This window comes from Bemisia tabaci, chromosome 1 (assembly GCF_918797505.1).
Source record: "Bemisia tabaci chromosome 1, PGI_BMITA_v3".
Lineage (NCBI taxonomy): Eukaryota > Metazoa > Arthropoda > Insecta > Hemiptera > Aleyrodidae > Bemisia > Bemisia tabaci.
This window is the reverse complement of record NC_092793.1, coordinates 39,964,020-39,976,117: the sequence shown is the minus strand read 5'-3', so window position 1 is coordinate 39,976,117 and position 12,098 is coordinate 39,964,020. Positions and strand designations below refer to the sequence as shown.

The 12,098-nt window shown below is 38.2% G+C and overlaps 1 protein-coding gene across 7 annotated transcripts in view; it reads left to right on the top strand.

Moving 5' to 3' along the window:
* Positions 1 to 12,098, top strand: part of LOC109041701 (sodium/hydrogen exchanger 9B2) — a 198,516-nt gene that overhangs the window by 68,409 nt on the left and 118,009 nt on the right. For 5 of the 7 annotated variants that reach the window (XM_072300929.1, XM_072300922.1, XM_072300932.1 and 2 more), the window contains exon 3: positions 194 to 505. The exons of the other annotated variants lie outside the window; for them this stretch is intronic. In XM_072300929.1, the coding sequence (XP_072157030.1) occupies positions 194 to 505 (312 nt within the window). The remainder of the gene's footprint in view (positions 1 to 193; positions 506 to 12,098) is intronic. 7 annotated transcript variants of the gene reach the window in all.

Sequence of the window (12,098 nt, the reverse complement as noted above, 5' to 3'; positions counted from 1 at the left end):
TGTTTGCAGGCTCTTTTCCTTGTTTGCTTGGACCATACGTAGGTACTAGAGCGATTTGCTGGATGTCAGAGGAATAGTCAGAGTGAGGGGTACTTAATCCTTGACTGCTTAACACCAGCCTTGCGACAATGTTCAATCATCAGGTGAGGTATCTAGTTGCATATTATAACTCAATCTAACTAATCTGTTTCAGTGAATCACAGAGAGGGTGTTCGGCGCAACCATTTGGGCCAAAGAATCATTGGTATTTGACTTGGGTAACCAATGCATTATGTGTTGTTTTACTGTACCTAGTACTCTACTTTTTGCTGAAAAACGAGATGCTACCAGGGGGTCAACTGCTTTCCTTGCTGGCTGTCATTTTGTGCGCCTATTTTGTTGGACAGGTGGTTAAACTCATGCACCTTCCACCTCTATTAGGAATGCTTGTGACAGGCATCATCTTCAGAAATACAGGTCTCTTCCACGCAGATGGGGTTTATCGAGAAGCAGTCTTAGTACTAAGGTGAGTCATCTACCAAACCGAAATCAGCTAGGTACCTTATTTAATGGCTATTTCCTTAGGATAGTAGGTCTCACTGCTACTGAAGTGAGAGGTTAACTTTGAACATGTGCGAAAATTTTGCACCTATCAACGTTTTCGGAAATTAAGATAGGTAACAGTACAATAGAGAAAAAGGAGAAATTGTGAGAAATTTTTTGGCGTTGAAAAATGAAATGTAACAACAAGAACCGCCTGGATACTTATACCATCCAGAAATTCAAAATTATATCAATGGAGATGTTGCATGTGTGAGGAATTTGCGATTTGACCATTGTTGAAAGTTCGTAAGAAACACGATGGTGTGTCACTGGTTTTCTCTGAAATCAACTCCCAAGCTCAAAAAAAGCTCTTAAGTTGAGGCCAAAATGGAGGGGATATATCCCACGCTATCCTGAGAGTCCACGTCTAGGTACATCAAGACAAAACTCTTCATACAAAAATAAGGAGCAAGTACATTGACAGGGCTGCCACACTTTATTTGGGGACTCGAAAATTGAAAACATGGCATCCTTGCTAATGTACTAGTTCCCTATCTTTGCATGGAGAGTTGTATAGGTTGTAATTGAATGTATAGGTGGACTCTCAGGATAGCGCGGGATATCCCCTCCATTTTGTCCTCAACTTGAGACCTTTTCTTGAGCTTGGGAGTTGATTTCAGAGAAAACCAGTGGCACCATCGTGTTTCTCGCAAACTTTTACATTAGTATCGATAGTCAAATCGCAAATTCCTCACACATGAAACATCTCCATTCATGTGCAAGTCTTTATGCGGTGTCGTCACTTACCTATTACTTTCTGGATGGAGCTCAAATAAACGCACATGAGAATTCGGGTGAAATCGATCAAGAGGGTGGCCAGACTTATAAGGGTGAATTCACGATAAGAGGAATAGTCGATGTCGCCGTTGATTATAAACGACTTAGGGCAAAACGATTGAAAACCAAGTAGATAAATCAATAGGAATGATGTCCCTGAAGTTATCTATGCTACAAAATTTGATAAAATATCATTACCTATATATTAAATACCTAATATGAGACTTAGGGCACAAATGTCAGACTGTAATGTTCAAGAAAATTGTCATTTTGAAATGAAATGATTATTATTAAGCGAGAAAAGTCATTTGAAAGAAGTGTCTCCACATTTGGCAACATATGTTGTTGTGTTAAGTGTTAGTGTTTATCTCGCCAGGAGTTCCATGACTGTCATCAAATTGTTCGCTGCAGTCTTCTCAACCAAACCATTACCGATAGGTCAGTTTTTTTTTAAAATGAAAACTTTAATTTTTATGAAAACCAGTGATTTTGAGGTGTATAGCACTAATTCTTTACTACACAAAGTCCTCGATTTAATATTATTAACCTAAAAGGAAGTCCTCAAAGTTTAGAAAACTTTTAAGGCAGCATTAATTCCATCTCATATCTCAATAATTGCCAAATTTCACCTTTTTTGTCATCTTTTATTTCACATTTTCAAGAGTCGGTTACGTACAACCGACACGATTTGGCAGGGCCGCCCTGTTTGCGTGAACCTCCAGCAGTCCCGCGGGAAGAGCTGATACCTGATTCAATGGCTTGCTTATCCATCACTATAACTTTGTACTGAATCAAAATAGTTCGTGCCGAGGCTGGAAAGAGAAAGTCCACTATTTAGGACCTTTAAAATGAGGTAAAGAAATCTTGCTAAAATTGGTACACTTTTATTTTTAAGGTGTTACACATATTGGCTATTCCTCTTATCGTGAAATCACCCATGTAAGAATGACTCAGTGTGCCAACCAAATCTTGTCGCAATTGTTTTTAAACACAAAAAAAAAGAAACCCGTTTTTCAAGTCGGTGAATATTTTCATGTTTCGTTTTTTTGTGTCTTTTTTTTTTTTTTTTATCTACTACTAGTACTAGCCGTTCCGGACGGGCCCCGCGCGCTCTCAGCAGCCAGCCGCCACCATCTCCGGCTTGCCTCCATCTCTCGCCACCACTTGGTTACATTCGGAAAAGTTCCAGAAACAACAACCACCCGTCGCCTTCAAACATTCTCCCAAAAATCTAAGATAACTCTTGTCAGTTCTGGAAAGGACACGGGGAGGGCGTCATTTCATTGCCAATCTCTTGGAGAAAACTTGAAAGAATATCAGAAAATTTCAGCAAAATCATCGTCAGTCTTTGTAAGTCACGTTACACGGTAGTTTTTAAACATTTTTAATTCGGTCAACATACCACCCGCGATTTTTTTTGCGGAAATGTCAACTAGAAGGCCTATTGACTGAGGAATAACAAACCGCGAAGTCTGTTGTTTGGCCGTTTCTGAGAAAATGCGATTTTTCGTTTTTTTGGCGGGAATTTCGGGTCGCGGCGCTGAAAAAGTCAAGTTAGGCTGTTTTGTGGCTCGTAAATGCATATCCTATATATTTTTAATCAATCAAGTGCCAGTACATAGCTATTCGTGCATACCTATTGCCCAAAATTCATATCCTTAAATCCACGACTTTCGGGTTTTTGGGTGGTTAGTCAAGGAGAAATCCGAAAAAAAGAGGGTTAACCCGGAACAAATTGCTTAACAAACGTTTCCTATGTAAACGTCTTCAGTAGGTCCTATTGAACAACATACCAAAAGTTTCCACAGTGCGATCCCGGAACACCCCCCCCCCATTTTGCCTAAATTTCAAAATGGCGGCCATAATAGGGCCTCTGGGAGTTCGATTTTTTTTAAAATACGCATACAGTATCACGTGAGGTATCGATTCCTATGTAATTTTGGTCGCAGATTTCAGATATGAAGTAAAAAAAGTCCCCCAGTCAAAAGGGGGTACCCCAAATCCAATATGGCAGCCAATTTTGAAAGACAAGAGGGTGGATTTTTAAAAAGTTCGCGTGATAAGGCAAGTGAGGTATCATTTCTTATGTAATTTTGGTCGTAGATTTCATTTATGAAGTCATAAAAGTCCTCAAGTCAAAGGAAGTGCTCGAAATGCCAAGATGGCGGCCAGATTTGAAAGGCAGGAGGGTGAATTTTTGAAATGTTCACTTGACATCCCTAGTAAAATTGAATCAACCTGACGTCAGGCTATGCTTCATAAACTACCCTGAGTCAGACTAGTTCAGGCTGATATCATTCTGACTCAGGGTAGTTTATGAAGCATAGCCTGACGTCAGGTTGATTCAATTTTACTAGGGATGTCAAGTGAACATTTCAAAAATTCACCCTCCTGCCTTTCAAATCTGGCCGCCATCTTGGCATTTCGAGCACTTCCTTTGACTTGAGGACTTTTATGACTTCATAAATGAAATCTACGACCAAAATTACATAAGAAATGATACCTCACTTGCCTTATCACGCGAACTTTTTAAAATCCACCCTCTTGTCTTTCAAAATTGGCTGCCATATTGGATTTGGGGTACCCCCTTTTGACTGGGGGACTTTTTTTACTTCATATCTGAAATCTGCGACCAAAATTACATAGGAATCGATACCTCACGTGATACTGTATGCGTATTTTAAAAAAATCGAACTCCCAGAGGCCCTATTATGGCCGCCATTTTGAAATTTAGGCAAAATGGGGGGGGGGGGTGTTCCGGGATCGCACTGTGGAAACTTTTGGTATGTTGTTCAATAGGACCTACTGAAGACGTTTACATAGGAAACGTTTGTTAAGCAATTTGTTCCGGGTTAACCCTCTTTTTTTCGGATTTCTCCTTGACTAACCACCCAAAAACCCGAAAGTCGTGGATTTAAGGATATGAATTTTGGGCAATAGGTATGCACGAATAGCTATGTACTGGCACTTGATTGATTAAAAATATATAGGATATGCATTTACGAGCCACAAAAACAGCCTAACTTGACTTTTTCAGCGCCGCGACCCGAAATTCCCGCCAAAAAAACGAAAAATCGCATTTTCTCAGAAACGGCCAAACAACAGACTTCGCGGTTTGTTATTCCTCAGTCAGTAGGCCTTCTAGTTGACATTTCCGCAAAAAAAATCGCGGGTGGTATGTTGACCGAATTAAAAATGTTTAAAAACTACCGTGGTTACGAAAGTCTGATAAAATAGAAAGTTCCAGAGAGGACCAAGTAATGAGGGTTCTTTTAACTTGGGCTCCACTGGGAAAAAAGTCGAGAGAGTTCTAGAAATTTCCAGAGACAGTTACTATTCATTGCCATGTGACACTATATGGAACGCCGTCTGTACGAAAACTCATATTTAGGGGGGGGGGGGGGGGGAGGATTTCTCTTGGGGAGAGAAACGAATTCCCGAGGGGTGGCGAAGGCTACGTAGGGGAGGGCACAGACACTTCGAGGGATGAAAAAACTTTTTTTAGGGGTGCATAGAGAGAGATTTTCAGCGAGGCAAGGAAATTCTGTGCTCCACTATCCCGCTTAAAATTTTCCCTTCCCTGATCGTGATCATATCGATTACCTGGAGGAGAAATGAAAAAAAGTAAAGAAATTCTTCCCCACACCACACGTTTAATATCTCAACTGCTCGGTGAGGAGAGGGATCTTGCCGAGGGAGAACTGCTTTCGATAAATCGATTGAATGGCGTGGAGAAACATTTCTGCGGTGGAAACAAAGACATAAAGACGGAGTGCTCGTATCTAAAAACACGGGGAAAAAGTGAAGCCTGATTTGGCGCTGGGTGCTTGTTTGAGTGTGTAAATGAGCGCGGGAATTCATGGTAGCAAACGGAAATTTGATTTGAACTTGTCCTCTTGATTTTTCCACATTTCTTCCTCTAAACGTATTTAAAATGCCTACAACGAATATATTAAGAAAGTTGAGACATTGAATTTTTATAACACACCTACTTTTGCTCAGTAACAGGCATAGTAATCTTAGATAAAGTTAGTTTTTCTTCTGCTCATGGTCGGTGGTCCTGCCGGTTCAAACAGGCCGTTACAGTCCTAGATGACCGTTACTCCCAAATGAAATTAATTGGTCGATGACGAACCAAAAATAACCTGAAGCTAAAAAAGTATATGTAGGTAAGTAATTTGGGCAAAAATCAACCTAGAATACTTTGTTCACGCAATTTTATTCAGTTCCCGCCCTACATTTGAATTTCAAACTTATCCTGATTTTGCCGCCAATCCTCTAGCCAATAGTAGAGGTGGTTGAAAAGAAGCGTTATTTTTTTCTTTTAGCGCTCCGTCTTTATCTCTTTGGGTGGAAAACGTTGTGGAACCATTTATGCGCGGCGAGGAGCCGATTCGAAGCCTCTACGTCGCTACGCGCGTCTCTACGCGATGACTATTGAGCTCTCAACCGTTGGAGGGGAAAAATAACGTTGTAGCCGTGTGCTTTGTCATAATATAACCGAGAACCTCTCATAACTCATATGGATAGGACATGAATCTCTTCGATAAGCACAATAAGCAAAACGTGTAGGTGGGTGAATTCAAATGAGGGTCCAATTCCAGGTTTTATTTCCTCCCAAAATTTTTTTGTGAATTTTTGGGCAAACCAAACTTTCTTTTGACTATCATTAGGTGTAGAATTAGGAAATACTAGGCGTTTGGGACGCGCAAAGCGCGTCCAGAACGGCCAGCCAAGGGACTGCGCCCCCTGGACCCCCGATCACTCGCTACGCGAGTGACATTTGGCTCGCTCCGCGAGCCAGTTTTCTCGGTGATTGGACATTTGATCACTAAGATGTATACATTTTGGAGACTCTGGAGGCAAAAATGATTTCGTCACAGAACCTTGTTGCCGGAGCGTGCCATCATTTGCACATGAATAGATGTGTGGAGATGAAGCGATGATGGGGATCGATCATTTTTTCAAACACGCATTTGACTGGGGCGTCATCCCATCGGGTGGAGGAAAAAGACAATCCATGGATCTCCTACCGCTATTTGACTCGCTGAAGTAGCAAAAGCTCATCATCCTTACCTCTTAAGAAGATTATCGGTGGCGGAGGGGTCTAAAAACTGCTCAACGATACCTAGTGTAGTTCGAGTTCCGAATCGCAATGAGCCCACTCGTGTTTTTTTCTTATACTTTCATCGCACATTTTCTCCGATGTTTTTGTTTTATTCTCTCTGATTGCATATTAGTAATCATATCCTCATTTCATTTCCTTTCCCTTTCCTTTTCCCCTTTCTGTAGCATCTGTGTCCATTTACGATTATTATTTTAAAATAGCTTTCCCATAGTATACAATTGATGCTTCAAACGAAAGCAATTGTTTTAATGACATTTCCGGCTAAATCATGGGTTTTCCCAGGGAGGCAGCATCTCGTCCCTCCCGGACTCTATTGTTGCCAGAAAAGTTGCTTTTTTGCCACTTTTCCCGATTCAAATCCACGTAAAATATTCACATTTATCGCAAAATCTGGCAACCTCTCGAGTGAAATAGAAAAAGGTAGAATCGCTGAAAGTCTGAATCCTTCGTAGTTTATATTAATGAATAATGATGATGATGATAGCTCGTTGAGCTTAATAGTTTGGTTTAAACCCGAATTTCCACCGTCAAGTGTATCACTTCCCAAAATTTGCTCTAATTTTGCCTGATTTCCCAAATTTTCATCTCAGAGGTGACATATAATACTTTTAATTGAGAATTGAACAAAATTTTCATAAAAGCATCGTCGAGCACTAAATTAAAGCATAATTGAAAACATGTAACCCTTTCATATGTTGCAGAACTAAACAAAATGAGAAAAAATTCATCTGTCATAAAAGATATCTGAAACTTATTCTGCTTGTCTTTTAGACAGTTCCTTCTGTTTATCGAAATGCGCACAGTCTTCCGTTAACACGAGAAGAAGCTTTTATTTCTTGGAATATTGCAATAAAAAATGGATCAAAAATATCGAATTTTAAAACTTCGAGTGGGCGTGTATCCGCTGAAGTGGAGATAAAGCCAGGAAAAGTTTGAGAAATTGCATTAACATATCAATTACACCGGTCAACGTTTTTTTTTTTTTTGATTTTCCAAAGATTTGCCAATGGTTTCGGAGGAGATTTTTGGCACTGATTCTGAAGATCACCTCCATTTACCTGTATGAGTGCGATTTATCCCGGGAAAGTTCGGAATTTTCCTTATAAATCTACATTTTTCCAGAAGAGTCAATTTTCCGGGAAAATCTGTGCACGATGGGAAAAACCTAGGAATTTTTCGGTTTCGTAGCCTAAGATACATAAGAAACCATGTATTGCACCCCTATTAAAATTTCCTTTCTTTTCCTAATACCAAGGTTTTCTCGGTCCAGTTTCATTAAAATCGATTAATTAGTCACTGAGATAGTGTTTTAAACCACGGCTGCCATCCTAGATTTTCGAATCTTGGAAATTCAACTTAAATTTTCAGTGTCCCGTCAAAAAATATCTATGGGTACCAAGTTTCACTTTAATCGATTGGTTAGGTGCTGAGATAGCGTTTTAGGCCACGTCCGCCATTTTGGATTTTCGAATTTTGAAAATTAAACTAAATTTTCAGTTTCCCGTCATAAAATATCTAGAGTTACCAAGTTTCACTTTAATCGATTGATTAGGTGCTGAGATAGCATTTTAGGCCACGTCCGCCATCTAGTCCAGTCATTCTAGCTTTTTACCTCGGACAAATTAGCACAAACATTTCCTTTGGCATATAGGGTCTCTAGGTACTCAATAAGACAGAAAAAAAAGTTTACCAAAAAATTCCACCGGGAAAGTGGTCAAATCGCAGTTTTTCAAAATGGCGGCTTACGACGATTTTCAAAGAGGACGTACATACGGTTTTACCTTTATAACTCAAAAATAATGCGTCAAACAAAACAATTGCAAGAGATCAGATTTAAAGATCATAAAATTTTGATTAAGAATCATATACAAAATTTAAGCTTTTATTATTTTTTTCTTTCCGAATCTTACTATTTGAAAACAACAACCGGCAAAGTCTGCCGAAAATTCACGATTTTTCGCGTTCTTGACCAGTTTTAGGTCAAAATAATGAATTTAAGGTTAAAAACAACGACACCACTGAAAAGTACGCTAAATATTACGTAAGTGTACCTATTCATTTTACCTTTTCATCTTTTATGACCTCATTGTGAGACGAATCATTCAAAAGCATGAAGTCAATATTCAACAACAAATTCAGCTGTTTTTTTCCGTTTCCAGCGGTTTTGATCAATTATTTTTCGACAAAAGTAGAACTTATATATACTTTTTAGAAAGGTTTTTGCAAGACAAATAACACCTTGGTTTTCATTTAAATTTTACAACATGTACCTGAAAAGCGTATTTAAGGGAATTACGTTAAAAACTGATTTCTCTAGAAATTTCAGAATTTCAACGATTTTCGGCTTTTTGACAGCTGGAAACTGAGGATACGATTCAACGATGGTAATAATCGTTTAGAGCATAAAATTTCCAACAAATTGCATACCTGAAATTACCGTTTTGAATTTTTTAAAGAGGGTTAGACTTGGCGTTAAAGTTTTCTATTGGAAAACCCGGCTGCTCGGTTACAAACCACTTTCTTAACATGTACTCAAAATTTTTAAGTTTAGTAATTTTTGTTTGAAGTAAATTTTATGGTACCAATGTAATAGCACACGAAAGTTAAAAAAATGTCAATGAATACATTTTTGAAGGTATTTAAGTGTACTTAGAAGCCAATTTTTGAGACGGTGTTTACAAATTATTCAATAACAAGGCTTTGTCTCATGTTTTTGTAGTTTTTCAAGGCTGCAAACAATTTTTTTCATCAAACCATGGAAATCATCAAAAAGCTGATAAAATTGTATGTAAGAAATGAACCTTTATTTGTATTTTGGCGTATCTCGTGAAAATGCGGAGGCAATGTTGAAAAAAATTGCAATTTGCCCGAAAAAAATTTTCCCGCGATTTTTCTTATTTTTTACGTGTTAAAGGGAGTTTAAGAAAAAAAAACCAGGTAGGATCTGAAAATTTCATACAATTTCCTATAAAATAGGGCTATTGAAGTTTGCCGTAAAGTCTTTTTGAGGGGTCGTAGCACTGAATTTTGGTTTAAAAAAAGTTTTAAAAAAATGGATGAAACTTAATTTTTTAGTTATTTTTCAGATTTTATCGCTTTAAAATGAGCTTTAAAGTTAAAATGAATGATGTAACTGGAAAGTACGGTAAATTTCGGTTTAGTAAAGTGTGTTCAACATCCTTTTAAGTAATTATATTTGCCGGTAGGATAATTTCTTCTGGGATCAAAACTGACGCTTTTCTGAAAAAAATCCATTTTTAGCTCCATTTTCCTAATTTTTAAGCATTTAAAAAGGGTTTGATCAAAAATCCACTGTAACCACGTGAAAGTACATAAAATTTACAATAAGATTAGGTACCTTGTTTCAAAACTTTCGATATTTTTTGTGTTTGACACGGCTTTATTTTAAATTGTCAAAAATGGCAATATTTACAGAAAGTTGATTTTCTATGCAAAGCACCATCCCTTTATTGGATTGGGCTGTATAATGAAGGCAGCTCGGGGAGCGGGTCTTTTTGCGTTGGAGGAATCAATACTAAAACTAATAATTATAATAAATTCAATACAACATTGAAAGTTTGGAACCTTTGGGCGGTCAACTCTAGCGTAAGCGCAAATAAGGATTAAAACGCGAGTACAGGTGTCAACGCGGGAAGGGGATGTCAACAGGGGAGACGGGTAGCACCTGTGCTTTAGGTGACGTAACACAGGCTCGTGTGACTTTATGCCCGGCTTTTCTTTTGAATGAAAAGTTCATTAATTGAAAGTTTTCCGACCTACCTCCTGTCGTCTGCCTTTCGATCGCTACGAGAAAGGAATCGAACTCAATCTTCACCGGGTGAGTAAAGTCAAAGTATTGAATCTACTTCTACATTTGTTAAGCCAGAACAGTTACCGCCCACATCGTCTACGGTGAAATATCATGCATTGCGAAGTTATCATCAGATCCAAACATGGCTGCATACTGACCCCATGGATCCCTTAGCTTGGGGCTGGATCCAATGAAATAATTTTTATTTTCCCAAGTTTATGGATCTGCCGCTCGCACCTCCATCGTTAATGACCATTATCCGCTGCAAGTGCGCAAAAGGATGTGATACATTGAGGTGCAGCTGCAAGAAAATGGGCTTATTATGCTCAAATCTCTGCGAAAATTGTCGTGAGGTAGGATGCCAAAGTACCGAGGAAGCAGCTTCCTTTAGCGGCGATGAGTCGGATATTGAATAAAAGTATTTTAGAGACAAAAAAATTAAAAGGCATATGATACAAAAAGTTAAAGTGAATAAATTAATCAAGTAAAGAAATTAGGAAATGTAAGTAAATTATAAGACAAATAATAAAAACATAAACCTTCAATTACCCTCGGCATCTTGTCAGCCGAATACACGACAATTTATACAATCAAATATACTTTAGCTTGCCATAGACCAAATAAAAATTTAGTTGATATTTTATTTCATTACTCACCTTTATATTTCTCAATTTGTGTCAATTGAATATTCGACGTTACTGAAAAAATTGCATTTTCACATTTATATCCTCAATGGGGGGAGGGGGGCGCTTAGAGGACAAGGCGCATAAGTGCAATTTTCGCTATTTCGATAAAACGTGTTAAAAGTTTCTAAATTATATGCAGCCTCATGGTGGAGAGAAAGTTCCAACTCACATGTTGATGCTGAAAAATTGGATTTTATCCGTGAATTTTTTACAGAATTTATTTCAAACCTAGATTTAGTTGAAGTCACTAATATGTCGATTTTTTCGAAAACTGCACTTATGCGCCTTTTCCTTCAAGCCTTTCAATTACTTTTTTACCCTTTCTTATTAACTTTTTTTGTCATCAAACCGAAACCGACAAACTTTGGTAAAAATACCGGGTAATACTAAGTGTCTTGAAAATAAGTCGATAAACAGGCATGTTACAAATTAAGGCCGCCATCTTTTTTCCGCCATCTTCTTGCCGACATCTTGAATTATGATGTTGACTACAATTAATAACAAATTCAAAATGTACATGTCAAAATACCAGGGTATACTGAGTTTCATGAAAATCCGCCGATAAACAAGTAGTTTCCAAATTATGGGCGCCATCTTTAATTTTTAAAAATTATGGCCACCACCTTCTTCCCGCCATCTTTGATTTCAATTCTGGTTAGAACCGACATCGAATTCAAATTCTCTAGGTCAAAATACAGGGTTTTACTAAGTTTCATGCAAATCAGTCGATAAACAGGTATCTAACAAATTACTGCCGCCATTTTTTTTCCGCCATATTGAATTTTGATTCAGACTGAAAGTAACGTCAAATTCGAATCTCCTGGGTCGATATACCGGGGTACACCAAATTTCATAAAAATCTGCCGACAAATAAGTGCTTCACAGTTTTTTTCTTGGAATCTTTAGCTGCGATAGTCTAAACAGTGAACGGATCAGATAAGCCGCCCCCCCCCCCCCCGGTCGACCATCCCTCTAAGGTGCTTCTCCCTTTACTATGTACCATGACTATCAAATTAATAACAAAATTTATTTCCAAAATAGTCGAATATGCGTGAGAAAGGTTCACACTGGTCGAAATTCCAGCCAAAATTTACAAAAAGTAAAAAATGTCAAC